The sequence below is a fragment of the Aptenodytes patagonicus genome, chromosome 7 (genome assembly GCF_965638725.1).
Source record: "Aptenodytes patagonicus chromosome 7, bAptPat1.pri.cur, whole genome shotgun sequence".
Classification (NCBI taxonomy): Eukaryota; Metazoa; Chordata; class Aves; order Sphenisciformes; family Spheniscidae; genus Aptenodytes; species Aptenodytes patagonicus.
In genome coordinates, this window is record NC_134955.1 from 28834438 (window position 1) to 28860813 (window position 26376).

At 59.4% G+C, this 26376-nt stretch overlaps 2 protein-coding genes across 5 annotated transcripts in view; both read right to left on the reverse strand.

Moving 5' to 3' along the window:
- Window positions 1-382: 382 nt before the first annotated feature.
- Window positions 383-5820, reverse strand: MDK (midkine). 2 transcript variants are annotated; one of them, XM_076344556.1, is made up of 5 exons: window positions 5747-5820; window positions 2115-2198; window positions 1855-2016; window positions 1585-1746; window positions 383-1138 (listed from the first exon to the last, which is right to left on the reverse strand). In XM_076344556.1, the coding sequence occupies exons 2-5, from the start codon at window positions 2191-2193 to the stop codon at window positions 1113-1115; spliced, it is 429 nt and encodes a 142-aa protein (XP_076200671.1). In that variant the 5' UTR covers window positions 2194-2198; window positions 5747-5820; the 3' UTR covers window positions 383-1112. The 2 variants fall into 2 exon arrangements, with proteins under 2 accessions (XP_076200671.1, XP_076200670.1); XM_076344555.1 differs by having other exon boundaries at window positions 2115-2194; window positions 5747-5795.
- Window positions 5821-9382: 3562 nt separating this feature from the next.
- The window catches only part of DGKZ (diacylglycerol kinase zeta), a 54265-nt gene continuing 37271 nt past the window's right edge, over window positions 9383-26376 (reverse strand). For 2 of the 3 annotated variants that reach the window (XM_076344559.1, XM_076344560.1), the window contains exons 12-31: window positions 26143-26203; window positions 25605-25718; window positions 25060-25200; window positions 24509-24587; window positions 24154-24209; window positions 23021-23083; window positions 22704-22777; window positions 22479-22590; window positions 22001-22200; window positions 21609-21709; window positions 21395-21474; window positions 19849-19918; window positions 17903-17943; window positions 17111-17301; window positions 16514-16545; window positions 15686-15729; window positions 15190-15310; window positions 14628-14664; window positions 14236-14335; window positions 9383-11840 (exon numbers count right to left, since the gene is read on the reverse strand). In XM_076344559.1, coding sequence (XP_076200674.1) covers window positions 11724-11840; window positions 14236-14335; window positions 14628-14664; window positions 15190-15310; window positions 15686-15729; window positions 16514-16545; window positions 17111-17301; window positions 17903-17943; window positions 19849-19918; window positions 21395-21474; window positions 21609-21709; window positions 22001-22200; window positions 22479-22590; window positions 22704-22777; window positions 23021-23083; window positions 24154-24209; window positions 24509-24587; window positions 25060-25200; window positions 25605-25718; window positions 26143-26203 — 1834 coding nt within the window. In that variant the 3' untranslated portion in view covers window positions 9383-11723. Of the gene's footprint in view, window positions 11841-14235; window positions 14336-14627; window positions 14665-15189; window positions 15311-15685; window positions 15730-16513; window positions 16546-17110; window positions 17302-17902; window positions 17944-19848; window positions 19919-20207; window positions 20253-21394; window positions 21475-21608; window positions 21710-22000; window positions 22201-22478; window positions 22591-22703; window positions 22778-23020; window positions 23084-24153; window positions 24210-24508; window positions 24588-25059; window positions 25201-25604; window positions 25719-26142; window positions 26204-26376 lie in introns of all 3 variants that reach the window. The other variant, XM_076344557.1, reaches the window with a different exon arrangement.

The following is a 26376-nucleotide window of genomic DNA, read 5'->3' on the forward strand; positions in this document are numbered from 1 at the left end:
TGTTACAACCACGGCCCAACCCACCCCGAGACAAATAAAGACCTCGGACCAGAAACCAATGGCCATGGCGTGAGGAGTGAATGAGTTGTCACCCGGTCGCTCACCAGCTTCCCAGTGTCACCCACCAGTGACATTTCCTGCAGCGCATGGGTGGCAGCCCCATCCCTCCTTCTGAGAGCAAGGGGGGCAGCCCAAAGTGCTGCCAAGAAGAGGCCATGAGGTCTGACCCATGCACCTTCTCCAGGGCTGTGTGTGGTGGCACCCAGGCCACTGCTGCCAGCCGCACGGTGAGTTCACTGCTGGTCCCAGTGGGGTCGGCAAAGCTGGGGTTTGCTGGGGCTTCCAGCACAGCAGCACCTCGTGGGGACGACAGGTGGGTTCTGATATTTTTTTTAAAAAGATTTTTATTGGAAAAGAAAACAAACCCCATTTTCCAAAAGAAGTGAGAGGTCCCACCCAGCACCGGTGTTCGCGCACTGAACTGCAGCCCTGCATCACTGCAGCCCTGGCATGGACACACACAGTTAGAAGTGATGGAGGAGAAGGAACAAGGTTCCTGGGGGCGGTGGCTTTGTTTTCCCCGGCTGCTGCAGGGAAGTCATGCCCCAGCCGAAGGGATGCTGGAAGAAGCCCCTCGAGCTGAGAGCAGTCCTCACATGAGTAAGGGGCATGAGTGATGGAGTTACTTGGGCATTCAACACCCAGCCCCTCCCTCCGGCACTGGTACCTGGCGGAGGAGTGAGAAGGCTCCCGGGCTTGCCAAAGGATTTGCTAAAGGCAAGTCATTTGTGCTAGAGGGTGGAAAAATGTGTGTTCCCATCCCAGCTCTCCAGGTGCATCCCAGCAAACCCCAACACCAGCCAAGAGGAGGCAAGCAGGATGCACTGGCAGCGGCGGCAGGGCAGCAGGGAGGGGGGCAGCCCCTCCTGTGGGGCAGGTGGGTTTGCTCTCTACAATACTAGTGATTAAAACAAGGCATCTCAGTGAAAGAGGAAGTCATGGAAAGGAGGAAGGAGAGGAGGAGGAAGACTGGAGCGTGGGCCGGCTGCAGCTGGGCATCCAGCCCCGTGGGCACTGTGTCGAGGGGCCGACGAGGATGCTGGCTTCCTGCTCTAGTCCTTCCCCTTGCCCTTCTTTGCTGCATCCGAGAAGCACAGGAGACAAGAGTTAGTGTGTCTGCTGGCAGCTCACTGATCCCCCAGGTGCTGCCGTGGCAGAAATGTAGCCAGCATGGCCAGCTTGGCATGGTGCAAGGGCCGCATCCCTGCAGGCAACCTCCCCCCACCATGCAAAGCCACGTTTTGCATCAGCCCCACTGAGGAGAGGGGGAAATCCCTGTCCCACCGAAGCCAATGGTGGGCTTGGGTGGGCGGACCAGGGTTTTTCCTAGCAGCACCTGCATCCCACCCAGCCAGCAGCTGGACTTTGGGACTGTCACATGTACTGATGCAGAGTGAAGAGCATCCTACGTGATCCCCCACACCACCAGCAAAGCCCAACCCCAACGGGCCAAGCTACCCCTGGAGAGCCCCTGCCCGGGGTCCCAGCAGGACCCTTCTGGGGACAGGAGCGGTGGGGACTGACCTTTGGACTTTGACTTGATCTTGGAAGAGCAGGGCTTGGTCACATAGACAATCTCCTCGCACTGGGCATTGTACAGGGCTTTCTTCAGGATGCCGGAGCGAGTCTTCACGCCTGTCTGAGCGCTACACCCCCCCCAGCTCTCAAATTTGTACTTGCAGTCAGCTGGAAGAGAGGGGAGAGGCGTCAGAGCCGGCCAGGACCTGGCGTGGGCACCAGCCCCGGCCACCCAGTACAGGGTAGTCCCCAGCCACCCCGCCGCCATGCACCCACCTCCAAACTTCTTCTTCCAGTTGCAGGGGATCTTGCACTTGAGCTTCTTACTCTCATCTTTGCAAGTCCCCTCACGGTAGCCCAGGCCACAGTCCTTGCTGTTGGGGACGCAGGGTCCCCAGTGCCAGTCCTCACACTCAGAGCCATCCTTCTTCGCCTTCTCTGCAAGGGAAGGGGAAGCGGGTGCTCGCTGTGGGGGCATGGGAGCACACCCCAGGCTGCCGCCAGCCCCCAACCCCCTGCCCCGGGCTGCCCCTCACCTTTCTTATTCTTGCCAGCCTCAGCGGTGGCGGCCAGCAGGATCAGCGCCAGGAGGAGGAGGAGGCCCTGGACCTGCATCCTGCCTGGGGAGGAGGGAGAGGGTGAGGCAGACAAGGGGTCAGGGCGCGATGCAGCAGCAAGGAGGGGGCACGGTGAGCTGTGGGCAGCCTGCCTGGGAGTGAGATGGCAGCTGCCTCCATTGCACACATGCACCTGCGTGTGTGCGTGCACGTGTGTACACCCCCATACCCTGCTCGTTGCCACCCATTAGACTGTGTGTATTAATTGCAACAGGAAGGTTAACTGTGCACCTCAGCAACTGCCTCCGGCCAGGGAGCTGTTGAACTGGAGGCTTGTTCCCATCCCTACAGCCCCCCATTGCCCTAAGTGTGGCCAAAATGCTCTCTGCGAGGACCCCTGCACCCTACACAGAAGCCAGGGAAGGCCCTTTGGTTGGGTGCACCCAGCACCAGGCTGCAGCAGGGCCCATGCTGCTCCTGCGCCTCCAAAAGCAAAGCAGTCCCTGCCTGCCTGCTCTCCAGTGCCGGTCCCCAGCCCCTACCCCCCCTGTATTTCTCTGTGGCTCCTTTACCCAGCACCCAGCAGGCTGCTGCCCCACACCGAAAAGCCCCAGGGCCTGGGGAGTGCAGCTGCCATAGTACTTTTCTCCGGCTCCAGAGGCATCCAGGAGGGAAAGAAAAAAGCCCAGCAAAAACAAACCTGCTGCCATGAGGGCTCTGAGAGCTAAACCAGTGGATTAAACACCAAATAAAAAAGTCCCCACAGTGTGCGAGCTCATTGGAGAGATGGAGCAGGAGAGCTGCACCCACTGCTGGCACTGCGGCCGCCAGCACAGCACCCCTGCATGCAGGGAAGGAGTGTGCAGGCGTGTGCATGCACCTGGGAGCAGGTCGGGGCCGAGGGTGCATACACACAAGGGTGCAGCTCCTGGGGCCCTGCCCACCCCACCACGGTGGCCTTGGGCCAGGCGACAGCACCCCTCCAGCTGCCACCAGGAGCCTCTGTGGGATACTGCTGCCAACACTGGGGTCCCAGCTCCCTCTCCCAGCAGGAGTGCAGCCGTGCAGAGCCGGTGTCTCAAGTCTAGTGGCCCCTTCCCCGCTCCCCCACTGCCCTGCTCTTTAGGATGACACCCATATCTGCGTGGCAGCAGCCAGCCAGCAAATACATAGCACCTGCCCTGGCTCCATGATGGGCTTGGCGGGACTGGGATGGAGAGATCAGGATGCACCACGTGTCCCAGGGGAAAGCAGTGCAGGGAAGAGCCCGGGGTCAGCATTTGCTCCCTGCCCCCAGGCTCCCCGGGCAGCGTGCCGGAGAGAGCAGCTCCTTGCATTATTCAGGCTCCAGCACACTCACCTTTCATGCATCCGCTGCCACGAAGCTGCCGGCTTCGCTCTGCATTGAACTGTCACAGGGAATTACACAGCCCAGCTGGCTGAAGGCACAGCTGAGGGGGTGAGAGCTGCCTGCCCCCTCGCCCAGCCTGGCTGGGAACCATCCTGCCGAGTACGGCATGGCTCAGCCCTGTTCCCATCCAGCTGCCTTCAAAGGGAGCAAGAGCTCAGCCCGGAGGGCCCAGTTACAGAGAGCAAGGCTGGGGCTAAGCTGAGTTGCTGGCACTCCTGCCCCACTTTCTGTCAGGGCAACACCTCCGACACCCGCACTATTCACAGCATCTCCCTGATTTCAGGTACTCTGTAAACTTCTTCCATCTTTTGCCATGGAGCATTTCCCTCTGCTCCTGAACCGCCTCCCAGCCCGGCACCTTCCAGCTCAGGTCCTGCAGACACGGCCTCTGAACACCCAGGGCAGACCCCCGGCTGCTGTGCTCACCCCTGCCTCGCCTCCAGACATGGATGCCCGTCACTCCCCCCGGCAAGGGTACTGTGGGGTCCTGCCCATGTGTACACAGGGATGTGGGAGGGGGGGCCTCCAAGGGGCAGCCCAGCTACAGCCCCAGGGATTCCTGGATCTGCTCCCAGGCTCTGCCTGGCACATCACATCCCCCAGGCAAAGTTCTGCAGGGACCCTCAGCCATGGCTCATCCTAAAGCATTCATAAGGGAAAGGCAGTGCAGTTTTCCAACTGGTTTTCCAAACAGTCTGATCCCTTCTTTGCCAGTCAAACAAGAGCTGTTCCTGGTTGGGCTGCCAGCACCTTCAGGCGTGTTTGCACAGCCCAGCTCCTCCCGCATCCCTGCGGGGCCCTGGCTCCTCTCCTGCTCAGATCCCAGCTGGCTCTCACACTGCGTTGGTCTCTCCCAGGAATGGGCTGCATGAGTGGAGCAGCCTGGAGCCTGGCCACACCATAGCAGTCCCCCCTTTCCCCTTCCCCTCCCTCCTCTAGCTGCCCTGGGTTTGAATAATCTAGGATCAGCACTAAAAAAATACCCACCACTGCCAACGGGAGAGCCTAGACCCCTCTCTGGACACCGCTCAGGGCCAGGCAGTGCCACCGGCAAGTGCTTCTCCTAGCATGGGCCACGCCATCCTCCCCAGCTCCTGTCCCCTCGCTTCCACCCTGACGCTCTCCTGGGAGCAGGGCGTCTGTCAGCCCCCTCACAGCCCCTCTTCCAGCAGCAGGACCTCTTGGCTCGGCTCAAATTGCAGCCGGCTCTGGCAGAGGTGAGCGCAGGACTGCTGCCCTCCCTCCACGGGCTGAGCTGCTCCCCAGTCTCTGGGCAGGGAGCCCAGCGCTCGGGAAGCCCATGACTTGGGGTACCCAGCACCCCGCCAGCAGGAATTTCCCTGCTGCCAGGAGAGGGGAGACTGAGCTTTTCCCCATGAGCCAAGGTGTTATCATGACCAGGAGCTCTGCTGGAGGTACCGGAGGGGAGCAGAGCCACGGGGGCTGTGGGGCTTTCCAGCAGATGGCCTCACCTTCCCCTCGAAGTGAGGAAAAGGTGCTACAGGGGGAAAGGGTTTGCTCTGCCTTCTGCCTATGCACTGTGGGATGAGAGGGGAGCAGGCAGCACCCTTCCATGCTTCTACGCTCTGCTCCCTCCCCAGGGCAGATGCTCTGCCGTGACCCCAGTACAGCCCCTTCCCCTCTGGCCGGTCTCCCCCCTCGCCCCCTGGAGAGGCTGGCGGTGGCCAAGCAGGGAGCAGCTCCCCGGGCTCCAGCCGGAGCATCTCCCGCCACCTAAGCGCGCCTCCCCGACCCGGTGTGGGATGCCCCCCGAGTTGGGACGGGGGGGGGGGCTAAGATCCCGGGCCCCTGCCTCAACCCCTGCCTGCTGCCTGCTCTCCAGGAGCCCTGCCTCCCTCCAAAACCCCTTCCTTCCCCATCTCCAGCCCTCCAGGCACTTCCCTGGCTCCTTGCAGGCAAGCCCGCACCCGGGGGGCTGCCGCCCCCGGAACCCCTGCCCCAATTGCCCTTCCTGCAGCTCCTCCCCAGCCAGGGCCGTGTCCCCCACCCCGGCAAAGCCCCTTCCCCCGCCGGGGAGCCCTCAGCCTGGATTACTGCCGCCTCCCCGGAGAGGCGAGGTTAGGTCGCCGCTCGCCTTGCCGGAGGCGCCCATCCCCGTGGCGTCGGGCGGGCGGCGCCGCCGTCCGCGGGGGCTTGGGGGGGGGGGTCCGACCCCGAGTACCGGGGGGGGCCCACTCACCTGCGGAGCGGTGCGCGGAGCGGTGCGGAGCTGCTGCCTTTGTGTGGCGGCCGCGTGCGGAGCCCCCGCGCAGCGCACAGCGGCCCCTGACGTCGGGCTCGGCTGGCAGCAAAAAGGTGGTTTTTTAGCCCAAAACTTTTCGCAAGCTCCTCCTCTGCCCCCCCGGCCAGGCACAAAGGCAGGCAGGCCGGCCGGCCGGCGGAGGGGCGGCCCCGGGGAGCGGGGAGGGGGGAGCGCTGGGCCGGCGGCGGGCCCTGCTCAGCCGGTGAGTGTGCTGGGCTCCCCGGCACGGGGAGCTGGGCCGGAGGGGTCAGGCCCCAGCGGGGCAAGTCCCCATGTGTCCCCTGCCCTAGGCGGGGTGTCTCACCTTCCCCCGGACTCTGCAGCGTGGTACCAATGAAGCCGTGAGGGTTCAGCTGACCACACACCCCAGCACCGCAGAGTGGCTGAAGGGGGGCAAGCTGAACAGCTGGGCAGGGCTTCCCTGGGGCCCGCCGCTCTGAGACCCGCTGGAGGATGGCCTCTGGGGCACCTCTGGGGCTACGTGGAGTGAAGAGAACCACTTCGTGTCTCCACCAGCTCCGTGGATGCCTCCTTCCCCATCAAGGCCACTGGCAATGATGGACCGACTTTTCATGGTCTCTGCCCTTCTCATCCCTCTCTGCTTGCTCTGTGCCTCGTGAGAGGGTACGGGGAGGGGGTACCTGAAGCAGCACATCACTTTCATGCTGACCCAGGCCTCTCCCCAGCCCCAGCCCTCGAGACCTGCTCGTCCCCGGCTCAGACACGCTGCAGCCCTTCTCCTTGGACCAAGCAGTGATATGTGATCAGGCTGCTGGTTGGGGATGAAAGGACCTTAAAGACGTGACTGCTCCCTCCCCCCCATCCACCCCCTTTTCTCAGGAGGTGAGGAGAGGCAGGGGCCAAGCCAACTCTCTTCTGGAGTTACCAGCCAGAAAGGGGAGTGTCATGTCAAAAGAATGGGCTGTGGTAGGGAACAGAGCCATTTTTCCACCCCTTACCCTGGAAGAAGGCTGCTGAGAGCAGGGCCACCACAGGTAGGGTTGGGGGGTGGGGGCTGGTTTTTATGAGCTGCTTCACAACCAGGAATCGCTTTCTGAGAGATTCCCGCATTTAACTCGCACCCTGCTGGCAACTTCCTGAACACCTGCAGAGGTTTCGAGGAGGGCTGGCAATCGTGGGAGCATGTCATCTCCCCTGCCCGCTGCACACACAGCAATGGGTGCTGCTCTGGGTGGCGAGGGGTCTGGACATACCTTTGAGCACAGGGTACAGAAATGGGTCCTGACAACTAGACAGGTAGCAAAGCCAATAGTCCCCCCCAGCCCCCCATCACTGAACCTTTAAACCAAAGCTGAAGAAAGCTGTGGAGACAAACTTCACGGTCAAAAAGAAGGGGAAGGGCCTAGGTGTGCTGCTTTTGGCCGGGGTTCAGTGGCATCAGGTTTGCAAATCTGAGTTATGGGACTGTGATGAGCAAACCAGGGCCTGGTGGAGCTGTGAAAGAGCTGGGTGTGTGGCAAGCGCTGCTGCTTTTCCTCAGTCATCTCTGGCCAGGAGCCAGAGACCTCACTGGGGTCCCCAGGGCAGAGCAGCCCAAGGTATGGAGAAGTCCTACGCAAATTTTCACTCCTTCCTCCTTTTCCAGACGTTCCCATTCTCCTCCTGTTGCCTCCTCGGGCTGGGGACCAGGAGACAGGTGCTGGCTGCGTGGGAGAGCTGAGATGCATTGGTGCACATCACTCTCGGCAGTGGTTGTGCTTGGTCCCTTCGGGCCCTTTCTGAGGGATGCAGGGGGGGAACAGCTACTTTCCCAGCTCAAACAAGCAGCAGAAGGCTGTGCTTGCAGAAAGGGGCCTCATACAGAGGGAAGGAGGGAAAAGACGGAGCATGACCAACCCAGGTGTGTTTCGCTGCAATTGCTTACCTCTGAAAACATCACAAGATACTTCATGGTATGTCGGCTCCTCATTTTCTATCTCCAGTCGAAGCTTGGTCCTTGGGGCACTGTTACTGCACGGTGCGGCAGTGCCAGCGCGGGGACACAGCTGTGCATGGGGGGCACATTTTCCTTGTTCAGACTTGCGGAGGTGGGCATGTGGCAGGTAATCATTAACACGGCCAACTGCTGTCATCCCAGCTCTGCTTAGCTGGGGCTGGGTTTGCACGGCCTTCCCCAGCCTGCACGTGTGCCCTCTGTGCATACACCCCCAGGTGTGTTTCCATCCCATGGGAGGCCAGACAGACCTCTGGACCTCTGACACCTGGCTGCAAGGGAGAAATGGGGGATGTTGAGACCCTTCGGAGAGAAGGGCAGGGCTCTCCCCCAAAGGTAGACTGCCCCTTTCCTAACACCCCTCATCACAGCGATTGCATTTGGGAACGCTTCTCTCCCCCACCATAAATTTGGCACTGGGGCAGCTGGAAAACTCTCATTGCCATGGTTACTGACGGTCCTCACCGCCTAGACATGGGCCAAGCGCCAACGCGCCAGGGTCTGGGCACTGAAGCAGAGCGGGCCCCCTCCTCCCAGTCACTCGTCCGCCTGGTCCCTGGGCAGCGGCCCAGGCAGGCCGGGACAATTTGGTGTGCCTTACACCCGCTACAGACCCCCACTGTTAGCTCCGGGCAGGAGCTGAAAGGCTGAAGGCGATGAAAGGGAGGCACGGGGGGGGGGTGGAAGGGACAACGCAGCCGGGGAAGGAGGCTGCTTCTCCGGGCAGAGAGGGGGCGGCAGGAGAGACAGGCAGGCTGCCAAGCTGCCCTCAGGAATCTGAGTTTAAGGTATGAGTATAGTTCCCCATCACCCACCACGTCCATCCGCGGCTCACTCACCAGCACGCCGTCGGCCAGAGTGGTTACCTCCCTTTTGCAAAGGAAACTCTGCAGGAGAAACGGCATTGGCCGCAGTCATCCTCATGAGTCTGGGGCTGGAAGCAGAAGTGTCCCTAATCCCCTGCTTTTGTAATCGGAGAGCAGTCCTCCTGCCAGAGATAATCCCAGCCCTTGACGCTGCAGCCTCAGTGCTCAGCACTGGAAGCAGGACCCCAATGCTCCCCTCTAGAGCTGGGAACAAATGGGAAGAGCTCTCAAGCAGGCTCGTGCCTCGCAGAGCAGCGTGGCTGGGGACAGCTCACCACAAAAAAGGGCCGACAGAAACATTTTGAAATCTGGAGGCTGGATGCTGCTGTAGTACCCACTCATAGCTGTGCGGCTGCAAAGGGCAGGGCAGGCCTGCCGCCGGGGCTGCTGCCTCCTGCCCCAGGGAGGAACTGGAGCAGGGCAGGAACAGCAGGCTGCCAGCTCCTGACTCACACTTCCAAGCCCTTCTGGATCACTTGGGATGGAGATGCGCTTTCTCCCTGTTCCACGTTACACTGAATATCGATGTATGCTACAGAGTGGGGGAGAAGGTCCCTCAGGACAAAGTCACTGTATCCAGCAACTGTCCCAGAGGGATGCTGTGCAGGGAAGCGGGCAAGGACCTGGCCCAGTAGGGAACTCCCCAGAGTACCCCCAGTTAGGACTGAGGCAGAAGCCTTGGGGTACAACCTCGAGGGGTGTCACTCGTGCACCACCCACCACATTCTCACAAATGCAGCTGGAGACAGTAACTAAAACATCCATCTCTATTTCAATGGCAAGAAACAACAACATCCAAACAATCCAAGTCGAAAAGCGACGGGAACGCAGGCTCACGCCAGGCCCTCGGCCTGCTGGAGCCGGCACCCTCACAGAGTTACAAAAATACAGTCCTACAACAGCGTCTAAGAAACACAGACCCAGGTATTGCACAGAACCCCTGCCCTTTGCAGGCAGGGCGACCCACACCCCCTCCGCCTTCGCCGAAATACAAGCCAGGCTTGGAATTGCACAGCAACTCAGCTCACGCATGCACGGAGAGGCCAGGCGGGGAGGGGGACAGTGTGTCTCTCAACTACCTGTACAAAAACTATAAGGAAAGATACAAAACTGGGGAGAAAGGGGGAAGCTGGGGCTGTAAACGCCTGCGGGCCAGGCTGGGCGTCCTGGCTGGGGGCAGCAGTTTGCACCTTTGAGAAGATGACAGTGCCTTGTCTGTCGGTGGCCAGCAAGCAGTGCTGATGGGAACTCTGGGCGCTGCTGGAGCATCCCAGCTCTGAATGTGTCAGGACGCTATTGTCATTAATTGCCAATACTGCTGCTGGCCCCTGGCACTCTGCACTGCCCTGCACCCCTGCTCCCCACCACAGCATACCCCATCCTCCAAGGGAACCCTGCCCCCCAGCCAAAAAGCCTTAAGGGTATTCTGGTTCTCTGCAGTAGCCTCATACCCTTTTTTTGGTATTGGTATTAGGAGAGATTCGAATGGTGCCACCCAGCACTACCCAGCAGGCGCAGCTGGGTGTGAGTGCAGGTGGGACCACACAGACCCCACGCGGCAGCAGCATCCTCTCCTGGGACTGAAGCTGCAAGCAGCAACCCGCTTTGCAACCGCTGCCCACCCAAAGGTGCCAAGCAGGTCTGCAAGGCCCAGAGCCATCAGCCCTCCTCTTCCCCTGGTACCTCCTGGTCCCAGAGACTGTCAGTGCTGCAAAAGCTTGCTGAAGGGCTGGCTTGACACCTCTGCGGATGCTCAGCACCCACAGCGTCCACAGGGGAGATGGGTTGTGGTGCCGCGTGCCTCAAGGCAGATGGTAGGTGAAATGCCATCCCATTGCAGGTGTGACTTGGGGCTGGGAGCCCTGATGCTTCCTATGCATCCAAATCCCTCTTTCTGCTAAAACTGGAGAGGTTGAGCTGGTGGCCTGCCCAGGGAGTTTGTGTCTGGGCTGGGCAAGCTCCCAAGTTTTCCCTGCAAAGCCCTGCACCCAGTTTGGCGGGAGTTGGACTCAGAGGATGCGTGTTGACAGGTTGGGGGGCATGGGGGGAATCCCTGAGAGCAGCACTGACCCCAGCACTGCCCCTCCAGCCCAGTGCAACATCTAGCATCCGGGGGGAGCTGAAGCAGGGAGGGCAGCCGGATCCAAGTCAGCATTTGGGGAATATAACGGGCTCCACTGCAGCCACTGCCCAGGCCAAGCACAGCTCTCCACCACGGCTACGTGCTGCAGCAGGCTCACGAAGAGATGCCCAGCAGACACTGGGTGTGCAGGCTGTCCCACCCAGCCCTGCAGAGGGAAGGACAGTGGGAGGGCTCAGTAGCCTTCCTCCATGCCATCCCTGCCCTGGGCCAGACTGCCGGCTGGCTGAGCACTAAAGGCAACTGGGAGGGCAGCAGCTGCCCTGCTTCCAGCTGCGCCAGCCCCAGATGCTCTGAGGAAAGGCTGGGTGTGCCAGGGACTTCCCTCCTGCTGCAGAAGGCCCCAGTAGGGCAACGCAGAGACCCAGGGCAGCCCCAAACCGACAGGAGGGAGGAGGAGGCAGGGGCAGTAAGTCATTGTGCTTCCCTTGAGGCAAAGTCTGAGGTTCACGGCCTCTGTTGTCTGCCCGCACAGCCTGTGCCTCCTGCAGCTGTGCCAGACAGGAGAGGAGGAACAGGACATGAACCTAGCCAAGCATCTAAAGGAGGGGCACTGCTGGCAGGGAGAGGGGACGAGCAACAATATCCCACAAGGATCATAGGTAGGAGCCTGCGGATGCGCCACTGGCATCACTCCCATGTACAAGGGTGACTCGGGGCTTCAGCCTGGCCTGCCCCAACAGGGCTGCGGGATGGAGCCCATCCAGGGCAGGGAACATGGTGGATGAGGGGCAAAGGGGGACACACATAAAGAGCCAGGTTTCAAGTCCCAAATACCCACTGTCCTCATAAACAGAGTCCCAGCCCAGCCTGGGACAGAGCTCTGCAGTCTCCATCTCCTCCGGGGACCAGGCTGACATCTAGGGAGGGCTGGGCCAGACTCACAGCTCTGCCAGTTGCCATCATCCTCTTCTCATCCTGCCTGAGCTGGCTTGGGCTAAGGCACGCTAAGCACTACACAGCTGTCTCCTGGTCCTCCCGCTGGATCATCTGGTAGTGCTGTCGGTTCTCGAGGTAGGCAGCTAAGTCAGGGTCGTTGGCTTTCTCAGCCCGGTGCTTGGGGGTGTCTCCCTGCACAGGGGAGGCAAAAGACATCAGAGCGCTGAGCACTGCCTAAATGCTGCCTTGGCACCCAAAGGTGCTCCCATTCCCCCACCGAAAAGGTGGCTGCAGCTGGGTCCAGCGGAGCCTGCAGCCAAGCCCTGAGGTGGACAGTAGCCAAATGCCCAGGTGCTTGCCACGGAGCAAAAGCGTGCTCCCGAGGAGTCCAACTTTGCTGTGTGGCTGGAAGCTGTCCCCTGAAGGGCCATTGGCCCTGTGTGCGGGCCAGGACAGAAACTATCCCTGACCATCACCAGCCCCCTGAGAGGAGACAAAGGTTGGTCCCCGTGACCCGCTCTTCCCCGGAGCTGGGGAGGCAGGCGGGAGAGGGTGAGGAATGAGGGGTATGTCTGGGGAATGCCCGGGAATACCAACCCCCCTTCCCTCTCTCAGCCTAGCTAGCGCTCCTGCTCCCGGAGGAGGATCACATTTCACCAGCTTATTGCAGCCATCTGGACTGTGTCCACTAATGAACTCCCGCACTCCATAAAAAGCAAATCTGTTAACAGCTCCCAGCTCTGTCTCCTCTCCCCCTTCCCTCCCCCTGCTCCTCGCTCCTCCTCACCAAGCGCCCAGGCTCTGCCGTGCTGCTGAGAAAGGCCGCAGAAACCTGGCGCTCTGCCACTGCCATTGAAAACCGGCCCCGGAAGGGATGCCCAGCCTGCCCGGCTCGTCCCCTGGTGCGCAGTGGGGCATGGGTGGCTGCAGCGGGGTCTGGGGCCTCCAGGGTGACCCGCAGCCATATTTCTCCAGCAGGAACAATGGTCAGAAACATGGAGCCCCACCAGGCCTGGATGCGGCTGTGGACAAAAGCCCACCTACGCACGGCTGCGGAGAGGTGCGATGCACCAAGAAACCCCCTCTTTTGCATGTGCACCCCAAGACCCGGGCACACACCATGGTCCCACACACACGCAGGCAGGGGTAGGGAGACTGCTCTGTGCTTCGGTGCCAGCTCTCCTCAGGGGCCTCCTCTCCGCAGCCCCTGAATGCAAGCACTCATTTAACAAAGGGGGGGAAAGACCAGAGGAGGAATTGAGTTTCTTTCCGTCCCCCTGCAGAAGCCCCACTGCAACACTGCCTGCCCGCAGCCTGAAACCGGAGCTGCCAGGGCCCCTCTGCCCAGCCGGGCTGAGGCACGCCAACCGATAAGGCTCAGCCTCCCTCACCGCTGTAGAGTGCAGGATCAGTCCACTCCAAACCCGTGCCACAGGTCTGACACTGGGGCTTATAACAAGGTGGGCTCATGCCTGTGCAGGCAGGCTGTGACCCAGGGCCCACGTGAGGTCAGCGCAGCAGTGCAGAGGGGTCCCCAGACAGCTACAAACCTGGACACGTGTTTGCACAGGTATGTGCAAGCCCCGTTCCCCGGGGCAGCCGTCATGTCTGAGCAGGGCTCCCTTTTGTGCTGGCAGGTTGGGGGCTGCTCCCCTCCTTCAGGCAGATGAGGGGGCTGGAGGCAGAGAGGGGCTGTGCCCCCAGAGCTGCCCTCTCCCCTTGCCTCTGTTGGCTGAGTCTCCAGCCAGGGCAGCTGTGCAAGGCCCAAGCCTTGGCCAGGACCAAGGAGGAGCGATGCTCCAACAGCAGAGCCAGAGACTGTCTGTACAGCATCTCCATGGCAGCTGGACTGCACATTGTCTGAGGCCACCCCCAAGCTCCACTAGCCCCAGCAAGTTTGCACCCTCCGGCTGGGCTCCTACCCTGTGTCCCAGTCCCACAGATTGCACCTTCTCAGCTTGTTACTACATTGCCTCTGCTACAGTCCATCACTACGAGCCTCCACCAGACAGATGCGACCCCGTCCCCTCTGCCGCCTGCCAGTCCCGGGAACCTCCTGTACCAAAACATGGCCTCAAGCCCCCTTCCCACAACTCCTCTGCCAGGGCTGGCACAACTCCCCGGCACCAAGGCATGTCTCAATTAACTCAGCATGCGAGGGAAAGGGCCGTCACTGCCCGCTCCTGCTCCCTGCAGGCCGGCTTTACCCGCTGAGAGGAGCTCCCAGTGCCCCCATCATGGCCGCCCGTGGGGGAGAGCAGAGGGAGCCCTGCAGCTGGGAGGGAACTCACAGCAAGAATGTCCTTGCTTTGACCCCGGAGGGTGGGAAGGGGGAGACGGGGATGAGACATTCCAGCCCCTCGCTTCTAATTTAATAAAACAACAGGGAGAGAAGTGCAGGGAGGAGAGGGATTTAACCCCTCTGCAGCTGGGCTCCACTGGGCAAGCATGGGTGCTTCATGTCAGCTCTTCTCTGGCTGGCAAAGACCCCAGCCAAAGCACCTTTGCTCTGCTCTCCTGCTGACCCCACTCCTGCCAGCCCTCTGCTCCCCCCAGAAAGCCCCACTGCCAGCCCTCCCGCCGTCACCTGCAGGTCCGTCTTCATGAGTGAAGCCCCGGCCTCCACGATGTAGTGGCAGATAGTGCGCTGGCGTAAGGCTGCAGCCTGGTGCAAGCTGGTTTCACCGCTGGGGAGGAGAAAGCGGGAGATGTGAGATGTCACCCCCGAACAGGGACAAGCAGCACGTGTGGGTGGCAGCTAGGGACAGCAATTTGACTGCAGCAGGAGCTCGCGGTGGGTTGCGTGCTTTTCCAGGCAGCCCTGGCAGAGGAGGGCATGCTGCTTGGGGCCAGTCAGTCCAGAGTGGACTGGGAACCATGGATGGTAATTAGGGTGAGGGTAGCTGATAAGTGCCCAGACAACCAGTCACCTCACAGAAGGTCTGGCCAATAGGTAATGCAAGTCGGTCAGCAACTTACTTCTCCTCCTCTGTGGCATCGAGGATTTCTGAAGGGGCTGTGGAGAGAAAGACAGTGCAGGATGAATAAGACCCGGCTGCAGGGCAGAGACGGACCCACCTACTCCCCAGTCGCACTCTGTGTCTTTCCATAGGGGCTGCTATTTCTTTCCATGCTGCCTGCAAAGGTCCTGGCTCCAAAGCACTCAGGCCAGCAACGGCATCTGAGCCCAGCTGAGATCAGGGAAGAAGAGTTGTTGTGGACTCATTACAGAGAAATATCTAACTAAAAATAAAGCAGCCTCTATTTCAGTGGGAGCTGCCAAAAACAACAGGTCAGCTGCCCTGAAGGCAGAAGCAGGACACTGAGAAACGTTTCCCAGAGACATGCTGGTCCCTGCCAGAATGTGGCAATGGCCATGGGGGCTGGCAGGCAGATGCCAGGGAAAGCCCATACACCAGGAGGATGTAGCAAACCCAGAGGGAAGGGATCTAAGCCCAGGAGGACCCCCTCCGAGCAGAGGGTCGGGCTTTTTCAGCTGCCAGGCTCCTTTGCTAAGGGTGGCAGCCTGGCCCCAGCTCACCATTCTCGATGATGTATTTGACGATGTCCTTGCTCCCTGATTTGACAGCATGGTGGAGGACGGTCTGGCCCGAGGAGTCTCGCACCATCAGGTCTCTTCCAGCCCGGTGCAGCTCTTGGAACTACAGGATTGCCAGATTGCTTGGGATGAGTTGCCTTTCCCAGCTCCAAGCCCCGGCATCATGTCCCCAGGGTGCTCGGCAGGTTGTATGGATATTTGGGACCTGGCAGGGAGCTTTGTCCAGCTCAGCCATACCGCCAAGTCCCTCCCTCCATGTCCCCCAGACGAGGAACAGGGCTTCTTGCCAAAAGCCTGCCTGGTTTCCAGCCACCACTCCTGGAGGAAGGCCCTCGACAGGAGCTGCTCCAGGGCAATTGCGGAGTGCGGCTGGCAGGGCTTCCCACAGCCCAAGGGGGACGCCAGCCGAGCAGGCTGCGGGGCGAGCACCCAGAGCCAGCCCTGGCTGCACATCGCAGCAGGCAGCGGGAGCGCCTACCTTGCTGAAGTTGCCACTCTTGGCAGCTTCTATCAGAAAGTCATCTGCAAAGAAGGGAGATGGGTTGGGGTCAGAAAAGTCAAGCTGTAATGCCGTTTATCTAACCAGGTAGGCCAAGGTTTGGGCACCGGAGGCTTAGCAGTCAGCTGGAGCTCCTCCAGGGGCTAACCCCTTGGTCAGACTGGTTTTACATGGCTCCCCCACCTTCAGGCATGTAAGGGACAAGGCAGGGGAAGAAGGGAGACCCCAGGTAGCTGGGGGCACAGCCAGACTTCAGCCCCAGGGAGGTGTGTATGCAGGGGGAGCGATCTCTGCCCATGGGCAGGATGACTTGCAATGGAAGTGGGGAGCAGATCTCCTGGGCGTCAGCCAGCGTCCAAGATGCCTCTCACCCATGACTGACTCACACTTCCAGGCACTGGGCTCTGCTCAAGCCCCAGGAAACTCTTTCCATTTGCTCAGCTCGGCGAGGCCCCTGATCTTGTGCTCCCACCTCCAGAGCTCCCGCCACTGCCTGGCAAGGACAGCCCCCCAACCCAGCCCACAGCACTCAGCTCCGCAGGTGGGGGATTAACCCATCTGCCATGCCATTTCCTGCACAACAGAGTTGGGAAGGCGCCTGGCCGGGCCACTCCACAAATCACTGTCAGGTCTCTCCTGCCCACCTCTGGGGTCACCCGCCTGTGGGGCTCTGTGCTCCCACCTAGCACACAGGCAGCAGGGCTCCTGCCTGCACGCCAGGGAAAGGATAGGCCAAAAAAACCATGGCAGGGACCCAAAACAGTGCGACCTGAGAGAGGGTGTGACAGGGGGTGGGACAGGACTCACCTTTGTGTGGGAGGCAGCACTCAGGCTCAGCACTGGAAGGGAAGAAGAAAAGGCATAACTAACCCTGCTAGTCCTGGCAGCAGATTGCCCAAAAGAGCACACGGCGGGTGGAGGGATGGTTGTGGAGAAGCCTGTCCGTGGCACTCCTCCAGCAGGCAGGAGCAGAGGCAGGCCAAGGGACTTTGCTGCTCTTTGGTCATGCTATCTGCTTCTTCCCCAACCTGGGTTCTTCCCCATCCCCACTCCCATTTCTACTGCTGCTCCCAGCTCTGTTGCTCACCTGTACCCAAGGCCAGCCTGACTTGGGCCAATAGACACCCATGCCCTTTGCCCCACAGGCCAGGCACTGGAGCTTGACCTCATGGCTGAGCTGCCTGGTGATGCCCCACCACCTCCAGCAGCACTGGCTGGAGAGCAGGGAAGATGGGACAGCATCTTACCACTTGGTCTAACTCAGCACTGAATTCCTGCTCGCTTCCTGGGAGCCCCCCTGTGACCTGGCCCAGGGATCGATGCAGTGAAGCCAACCCTGGCTCTCCCATCGCTGCCCACCCTTCCTGAGGTCCAGCACCCCATTCTCTCCCACCCCAGACCCACCTGGGGGCAGGAGAGGAGGGTGGAGAGGAGGAAGAGGAGGGGAATGCAAAATGGTGCCCAGTGGGTGCAGCAGATGAGTCAACAAGGTCAGGCATGGCAGGAGAGGTGCCCACGGTCTGGGTGATCACCAGCTCTGGGTCCAGCACGTAGAGCTCGTCCTGAGAGATCTCTGTCACATAGTTGAGGTGCTCCTGAAAGACACAAATGAGCCTCCTCATAAGCAAGACCTACTTCTGCATAGCTCCCATCCCCTCACATGCCATGCCTTGTCGCCCACCCACTCACTCAGCAGAGTGATGGTGGCTCGAAGAGTCCTGGGACCTGTGTCTGGGAAGCCGCCACATCTCCTTGTCCTTTTCAGGCTTCCCATCTCCTCCCAACCTAGCAGGTGACCCCGTACACCTCATCTCCACGTGCCTCTCTCCAGATCATTAGGGAAAGTATTTAATGCTGGGTAAGATGACCCCAGTCGGTGGGTGCCTGGCCAGCCTTGCTACGTTGCTATTCCTTACCCACTCTGCTGCAGGGTCCTGCAGGCGGCTTCCAACCCAAGTCTCTGTGCTCCCACCCACGCTTCCTCCCTTTCCACAGGAACCTAGAGGTGCTGGGGCTGGCCCTGGGCCAGGCCCGTCACACCACCCCTTGGGGGATGACACAGGGCAGGGCAGCAGTGCGAGACCTGCGTGTCCCTGAGGCTGAGCATGCCTGTCGGTCCACGTGAACGCAGGACACTCAAGCACCTTCCCAGCAGATGCCGGGGGAGACAATGGCGGAGGACAAGGCCACACTCACCTGTGCGCGGTCTATCCTGTAGAACCGATCAGCCGTCGTTGCTGTAAGACAGGGACAGAGCAAGACAGAGTGATTCTTGGTGTGGGATGAGGGAGACAGCCACTTTCTGCCACCGAGAGGCGGTGAACTATCCAGCCACTTCATGGCCTGCATGGAGGGTACAGCAAAGCAAACAGCACCCCCTGACCAGGAGCAGTCCCCTTCCCTTTGGGACCCTGCTGTTCTCTTTATTCAAGAGGCAGCTCCTTAGGCCTACAGACCACCATGCCGCTGTGCAACATGCCTTTGCTTGCTATCTCCTCCTCGATGACTCCTGGCAGGGAGCCACAGGGAAGGCAAGAACACGCCTAGCTGACGCTGTGGCCTTTCTGGGGGCTTTCGGGTGCTCCAGCATTAGCTTGAGCAGACAAAGCTCAGGGTTGTGCAGCACATGTCTCAGCATTCACTTGCACCAGGTGAGGAACTACTCCAATTTAACATGGTGCACCTCGTTGCAGAGTGCCGAGAAACGGGGGTACTAAGCAGGGCTGGGAGAAGAGGGAGCTCAGCCTCCCGCTGACTTGACTGAGTAAGGTCCCATGGACCACCACAAGACCATGTCAGAGCTTGTGACTGCCAGGTACAATGGAGCACACCACCACCAGCTGTAGATCCAAGCCCCTGTCTCCTAGGACAGCAGGAGAGAGCTTCAAACCAGCCTCCAGCTTGTTGCTAGCAGCAGCTTGTCTGAGTGCATCCCTCTGCTCATCTCTTTTCCTTAGAGGAGAGATCCCCACAGCAGGAGAGGAGCTCCTTCAACACCAACGGAGCAAGTGGCTGTGCTGGAGCCAGACCCACGAAGCCACCACTCCTGAGGGAGGAGGGAGGGGCTGGGGACTTACGGCATCACCAGCCAGACAAGCAAGAGCACAGTGCCAGGACAATTGGGTCCCCACACAGGGTGGCACTTCCCCTGTGTCCCGCCAGGCTGCTGGTGCCTGCCCAGGTGAGGTTGCTGTGGTGGGACCCTTGGGGACCCGGGGAATTCTCTCCGCAGAGTGGGGATGGGCCAGAGCAGATGAGAGGAGTGAAAGAGCCCCGTTTATCCTGTCCTGGCTGGAGATTTACAGTCAGCGAGCTGCTGCTGAAGGCCTGCAATTCAGCTGCTTGAATAAGCCTATGCTGTCTTGAATGAGGCTCTGGCCTCTTTCCTGACACATTTTCCTGAGCCCAGAACCTGCTGCTGGGAGACTGGCAGGAAGAAGGAAAGCGGTCCTGGTACAGCAGTCCTGGTAGTGACACCTGGGAGCAGCAGCGCCAGCAGTCCCATATGCAGGGCTGGAACCCCAAAGGGAGAAGCTGTATCCTCTCTGCCTAGCACGAGGCTTCCCAGGCCCACTTTGCAACCCACAGCTGTGCTCTACTGTGCTCTATGCCCTGCTACTGGGAAGTCAGGGAGATGAAGTGCCACCAGCAGTCATTTCTCTCGGCCAACTTCCAGGTACAGAGGGAGAGCTCTGGAGCCTCTTGGTCAGTGAAGGCAAAGGGGGAAAACAAAGCTACTTTCAGGCAGGGGAGAAGAAGCAGCTGGAGCCTGGTGGGGAGCCTGCTCCCATACTACTGGGACGCTCACGGTGAGCCTCACTCCCAGCATGCTGGAGCAGGGGGGCCCCCTGCCTGCATGACACAGGACAGCAAGCCCAGGAGTCCCGCAGTGACAGGACACACGCCGCCAAGCTGGCTTCAGCTCTGGGGGCAGGAGACCAGCAGACACCCCTCGCTCCACTCACGGCCAGCAGCCAGAGACACAGCCTGGGGCAAAAAACTGCTGCACTAGGCTGCAAAGACCCCAACGTCCATTAGTCCCAAGTCCCACATGGCTCTCAGTGGCTTGTCACTAAGGGTCCGTCCCCTCACTCCCCCAAATTCAGACACAATCAGCACTCCCAGGGGAAGATGATACTCACAGTCCAGGAAGCACCACTTGGGCGACAGCTTCTGCGATGACAGTGTCTTCGGTTTGGCTCCATCTCCCTCCTGCATAAAAAAAGAGAGGATAAAGTCACGTCTCTTGGCCTCCCCATCTCTCCCCAGAGCATCCCTCCTGCTTTGGGAGGTCCCTGCAGACATGGAGGACCACAGGTGCTTGGATGGAAAGGCGAACTTGAACACAGGCACAGCACACAGCGACGGGAAGCTGCACAGGACAGACTGGAGCCAACACACACCAGCTCACTGGAGAGAGAGGTGCCACAAGATGAGCCCATGAGACCGGCACAGTGCACATGACAGATGGGCCTGGGGGACGGAGCGAGGCCATACGCACCTGAAAGAGCAGGCGCTCTAAAGCAGAGGGCTGTGGAAGGAAATCCTGCAGAAAGGCAAGGTGTGCAGTTACAGCCTTTGGGCGGCCCCTCAGCCCCTCTCTCGTCCCATTGGTCTTGCTTAATGTGCTGCTATATCTGGCTTTACACACTGCCTGGCCAAGGTCCCTGGTCCCTGCCCTGCTTTGAGGCTAGAGCACAGTGGTTGCCCAAGGAGAGAGAAGAGGTAAACCACGAGATGACTGAGGAACACCAGCCTCAACGCACAGCTTTAGAGGTGCAGGAGGTTGCAGAGGTATCAGTCTACCAGGTTGACGTCATAGGAAAGCATTACCCTCTGAGCCCGGGAGCTGCTAGCCATGTGCCTGTCTGCATGTCCTCACCAGTGCCTGGGCACAAGGTGGGCAGGGGACAGGCAAGCAGAGCAGGCAGAACAAAGGAGCAGATGCCAGCGTGCCAGCCTGGGCAAGCAGCTCTGCAACTCAGCCCTGCAGGACACTATGCACAAGCTGGATAGGATTCCCTCAGGCACAAGAGCCAGCTAACTGGGGACTGAGCAAGGTCCCTTCAATCTTCTGAGAGAAAATCAGACTGAGCAGTGCAGCACCAGGAAGCACGCTGTGGGCTTAGAAAGCATTGCTCACCAGGAGCAAGGGTTACACAGCCCGTATCTAGGTCATGGACACGTACTAGCACATTGGCAGGAGCACAAAAGTTAGTACTTGTAAATGAAGAGTTGGAGGGGGGTGCAACCCTAATCCAGGCACCCTGGGAGGGGCAGAGCTGTGCCAGGAAACACGGAGCCTGCAGAGGGCTGAAGGAACACAGCACAGCAAACAAAGAGACAGAGGAAAGGCCTCCCCAAACACCTAGGGGGTGATAGGCCCCCATAGGATGTATGCTGGCTTTTTCCACTGCCCCATAACTTTTCTGGGCCACCGACACCCTGGGCCTGGAGAACAAGGTCAGAAAAGCAATGCTGAGAAAGAAGCTGCCAGAGAGCAGGGAGCAACTAGCCATCCAGCTTGTGATCCTGCCTCCACCATGGGGTGAAGGCAAACCGTGACCTGCTACCAGAAGCAGGAGCATGTGTGTTGGTGTGTGCAGGTCGAGGAGGCTTAGAAATCCCTTCCCTGAGCCCCTCCATCCTCGGCATCCATCTGTGACCATTTCCCACGCAAAGCCTCACCTCCTGCAGCCTCTCGATTTGGGTCCGGCACAACTCCAGGTCGCTGTCTCCTGGAACCACAATGATCCCCAGCGGCACAGCTGCATGACAGGGCACAGACACAACTCAGGGAGCAGCCCATGCCCCACCCCTAACACCTCACAGCTGAGCTGAGGGCACTGCTGGACTCGGGGACTGTGGCTCCCACCCCCTGGTCACTCAGCTGGTCACTCACAGGCTTCCTTGAGCTTTTCCTTGTCATAGTGCAGTGCCTCGTAATCACGCATGCTGATTCGGCTCACCCGGATCCGCAGCCGCTCGGGCACTGGCTGCTGGCTGTATGCAGGGGGGAAGGAAAAGGGAAGGGATCAGAAAGTGACAGCCCACTTTCTTCTTATCCCACTCACCCCTCCAAAACAGGCAAGAGCACAGACTAGGGTGGGGAGCTTGACACCATCAGCTTCTCCAGCATCGGGGTCTGGCCATACTTCTGTGACCTGATCCCTTCCCAGGCCCTTCTTGAGAGAGGATCGAAACGCCTTTGGGACTGATGAATCGGTCCCATGCCTTCCCCCTCCATCCCTTCTGCTTTGGAGAGGAGGTGGCAGATTGATCTGAGGAACCTACTCATTGAGCAGAGGCATGGAGTTGCGCCGCTTGGTCTTCTGCACCATGTTGGCTTGGTTGCGCAGGGAGATGTGGATACAGGAAGCCGCCAGCTTGCAGGGCTCTCCATCTACCTGCATGGGGATGGCCTTGGACGTGGTGAGAACCACCTGCCGGCACTGGCACAGCCGCTCCCCGTGACCACCAACCTGCAAGGCAGCCTGTGAAAGGATCCAGAGTGAGAGCAGAGCATAGACTGAGTGGTGGATGGGGGAGCACCCATTGTCAGCCAGATGCCGCAAGTGAACCAAGTTCTGGAAAGGATCCACAGAGACTAGGGCATGACAGCACCTCGCCTAAATCTCAGAGAGCAGACACTGCCACACAGACCAGCACTACAGCTCCTCAGGACAGAAGCTGGGGGGCTGGCCAACGCCTGGTCAATGGGACCAGTCGCTCCCCTCATTGCTAGTTACAACTGGCAACAGCACCGACTCACCAGGGATGTCATGGTGAAGCCAATAACTTCAATGCAGCCGTCATCGTGGCGCTGCGGCTCGAAATCGTGGTGCTCCCCAGGGTTGCCCCAGGGCATGGTGCCTGCACAGTACCTGTGAAGGGATGGCAAGTGATGCATGGACAGGCCTGCCCCAAACCTGGGCAGGGATCTGTGGCATGGGGGTGAGGAGCCCAGCACACGAGGGCAGGTCCTGGGGCTGCTCACCTGGGGATGTTCAGGAAGACCAGGCACTGGGGCTTCAGGTCCTGGATCTTGGAGGTCAGGTCTGTGCCATCGCACTGGAGACAACACAGGGGCGTTCAGGCTGCTCTAAGGGGTGGCTTGGCCCACCCTACCCACCTAGGAGGAAATGACCTCCCCCTCTGCTCCCCATGATGACTGTCCTCCAAGCCAGAGGAAGCCAATGTCCCCAGGAACACATCCTCTCCCCAATCCTGAGATACCCAGTGTGCCAAGGGACCGCTCCTCACCCCTCGGCAGCTCAACCCCCTCCCTGATCCAGAGCACCCCTGCACACTCACAACCAACTTGACGTGCTTCGCTAAGTCTTTGGAGCTCCCTGTGAGGAAGTCGGAGAAAGCCGTCTGCCAAGGCAAGAGACAGCATTAGCGCCCACGTGTTCACCGAAACGGGCAGCCAGGAAGCCTGCCACCAACCTTCAGACCTCAGCTGCTGAGAGCAGCAAATCCCTTCCTTGTCCAATGGCAGAAGCCCTCTCTTCTCCCCTCCCAAACCAACCTTATCCATTCCTCTGGCCATTTTGTCTACCAAAAACCTTGGGGCACCTTTAGTAACACCCCCCAGTATTCCCTTGCCAGCCCAGTCCCAGCTTTAGGGAAGAGCTGGCAAGGTGGGTCTCCTCTTGTGAGAGACTTGAGTCACAGGAGACAAATTCAGTCTCAAGCTGCAATGAAATACCATAAAACAGAGCTGATGTGACCTCATCTAGATTTATCAGGAGGACAGCATGGCCTCTGTTACACAGATCCTAAGGTCCCCTTTGGGTTTAACTGTACAGAGAGGAGGGGAGACACAAACAGGAGAGATGTGAGATGGTACAGAGCAGCACTTGGCCTTCAGAACTGCTCAAATACTGGTCACCCAGCCACATGGGTAGGGAGGTATACTGAGGATGGGGGGATGGACGAACAAAGATGACACTGAGACACAAAGTTCTACAAGTGAGATACAGGAGGGTGGCATAATTAGCCAGGGAGCTGTAACTGGCCCAAGGTATAAAATAAAAGACCAAAGTAGCGTGGGGACTCTATGGAAAGGCTTCCCGTTCCTCTGCAGGGGAGACAGCCTGCCTCCCCACAGCTCCGGGGAGGTCCTGCCTGGGTGACTGTCCGTGAGCCGGAGAACAAGAACAATAGTGGCAGGAGATCAAGGCAGCAACTGTACTGCAGGCCAGAGAGCAAGCTGTACTGCCAGCAGCACTCGTAGCCAAAGAGGAGCTGTGACTCCCAGGTCTGCAGCCTTTCTCCAGCACCTCTCCAGCTTCGGGAGGGGGGCTCAGCTTGGGTGCACGTGAAGGCCCGTGTAACTCGGATGAGTGAGTTGAGGGTGCAGACAGGAGCCAGGGCTGTGCCTGCGCTCCAGCTGACGCTAAGGCTGCTATGAAGGCATGCCCAGATATCCTCCACACACTCACCCCAGCATAGAACATTTTATTCCGAAACCGGCTGTTGAACTTCTCTGGGTTGGCCTCTAGGGAAAGGAGAAAAAAGTCCAGGTCATTGGCCTGCACATGGAAATACTTCACTTGCCAGCTCTCTCCAGACACAGCTCTCCAGCCAGCCTCGGCCAGGAGGCAGCCCCCAGCTCTCTTCCCATGCAGGCACCCCTCTTCTCCCTCTGCAGCCTCCACTTGCTCCTCAGGTTTCACCTCCAGCCCTGCCCCTGGGGCAATCCTCTTGTTCACTTTCCCGAGGAGCATTTTACGGGCCCACCTCTGGGGCACCCCATCACCACAAACCCTGCCCCAGCCCTGTCCCCCCCCCCCATACCTCGGGATTCGTGGAACTCCAGCGTCACCCGCGCGTCAAAGCCAAGGCTGAAATAGTTATTAAAGACATCCAAGGGGAGCTGAAATGGAAAGGAGGAACAAAGATGAGGCTGCCAGCGTGTGGCTATGGCAAAGACAAGGTCAGGCTATAGCAGAGCCATGCACCGTGCTCACGAGGCTCATGGAGCAGAGGATTGCCTTCCCCCCAGGAAAATACAGAGGTCACCAGCCTGAGATGACGGACCCCGGCTCCTAGGGGTAAGGGACATGGCCCAAGGGGACACACTCTGGTCTCCAAGATACCTGCAATCACCCATGTTTCCGCTAAAGAAACAGTCTCAGAGGGGACTGGGCTTATACCTGTTGCAAGCTGTGGTTAAAAACCTCTGCTGAACATTTAGTTCTGATCTCTACATGCCTCGCCATGAGTGCCATGGGTCAGAGCCATGAGGGGAGGAGTGGAACTGGAACAGGGAAATGCCAGCCCAACACCATAGCCCCAGGTGCTGGGGCTGCCTGAGCCAGTGGGAGGAGGAGAACACAGTGTCCCACCTTGTCAGCGGCCGCCTCATCCTTTTCCTCAGGGTTCGCGTCAGGGTTTGGCTCCACATGGAGGTTCCAGCGATCGAGCTGCACAATGTTCCCATCTTCCACGTGCGACAGGATCTTGGACAGAGGCTCATCTGTGTAACCCTGGTGAAGACCAGGACTCAGTGAGTCTCCTACCTGCTTCCTGCAGAGATGTCTTCTTCTTTGGGAAGACATCCCAGAGCAAAGGATGTGGAAAAGATCAATTCTACTTGAATGCTCAACAAAGTGGAACTTTAAATTTAAAAACAACGTATCTTCCTTCTAAAAATCTCCCAAAGTTTGAAATAATGATTGCTTTTGTTAATATCCTAAGATATTATAACCTAATTCAGAATAATTCAAATGTCAGAAGAACGGTAACATCCAAACTGCACTTATTTGTTGGTCTATAGTTAGGGAAAGTCAAAACAGCTAGCCAGTGCAAACCCCCACCTGTGTGTCTGGAACCAGAGCCGAAGCACCCAGCCCCCCTCTGTCAGCAGTGAGCTCTTCTGCCCATCACTTACCCCACCCCAGTTCAGTGTCCTGGCCAAGTCATTCCCTGTCCCCAAAGGTAGAATGGCCACAGGAGGAGGTGGGTTGAGGCGTAGCTGGTCCAGAATGGAGAGTATCCAGCCCACCTGCTCAAGCAAGAGAGCACAAAGAAACAGTTGGTTATTTCAGGGACAGGCAGGCAGGTGGAGGTGAATCGGAGCACTAGCAATGGCAGAGGGGCAGAGACGGGGTCCCCTTAGCCACCACCGAGGCTATTCACAGTCTTTAATGCTCCAAATGGGTGCTGCGGGAGATACCAGTAACCCCACTGGCCCCCCTCACTGGCCAGGACACTGGCCCCCAAAAGGGCAACAAATCCAGACATGCCACAGACTAGCACTCCCTGGAGCAGTGCATGAGGCGACCCACAGTATCCGATGCCACCAGCTGGACCATGGACACAGTGTGCACATTTTGCCCCATTCTGGATTGCAGCGAGGAGGGCTGCTGCTGGCACTGGGAAGGCCTGGGGCGAAAGGTACCGCAGGCACAAAGGGCCAGGGGACTCACTGTGCCGTCTCCCCCGCACGCCAGGATCCGGAGGTTGTGGACCTTGCGATACAGCTCCAGCCTGCAGGGAACAGAGAGGGTAAGAAGGGGAGGGAAGAGGCACTTGAAGGTGTTACGCAGCAGCTGCAGGGCTCCCTGCCCTCACAGAGCCCGTGGCGTTCACAAAGCCACATGCGTGTCTCCCTCCCCATCGCCACAGCAGTTCACAGCAGTGGGCAAAGCCACAGTAACTTT

Excerpts from the sequence above, each read along its gene's own strand:
- MDK (XM_076344556.1), bottom strand. The coding sequence starts at position 2,193 with ATGCAGGTCCAGGGCCTCCTCCTCCTCCTGGCGCTGATCCTGCTGGCC. Across the intron at positions 2,017-2,114 it reads GGCTGGCAAGAATAAGAAAG|AGAAGGCGAAGAAGGATGGC; the intron begins GTGAGGGGCAGC and ends CTTCCCTTGCAG. Across the intron at positions 1,747-1,854 it reads CTGGAAGAAGAAGTTTGGAG|CTGACTGCAAGTACAAATTT; the intron begins GTGGGTGCATGG and ends CCTCTCTTCCAG.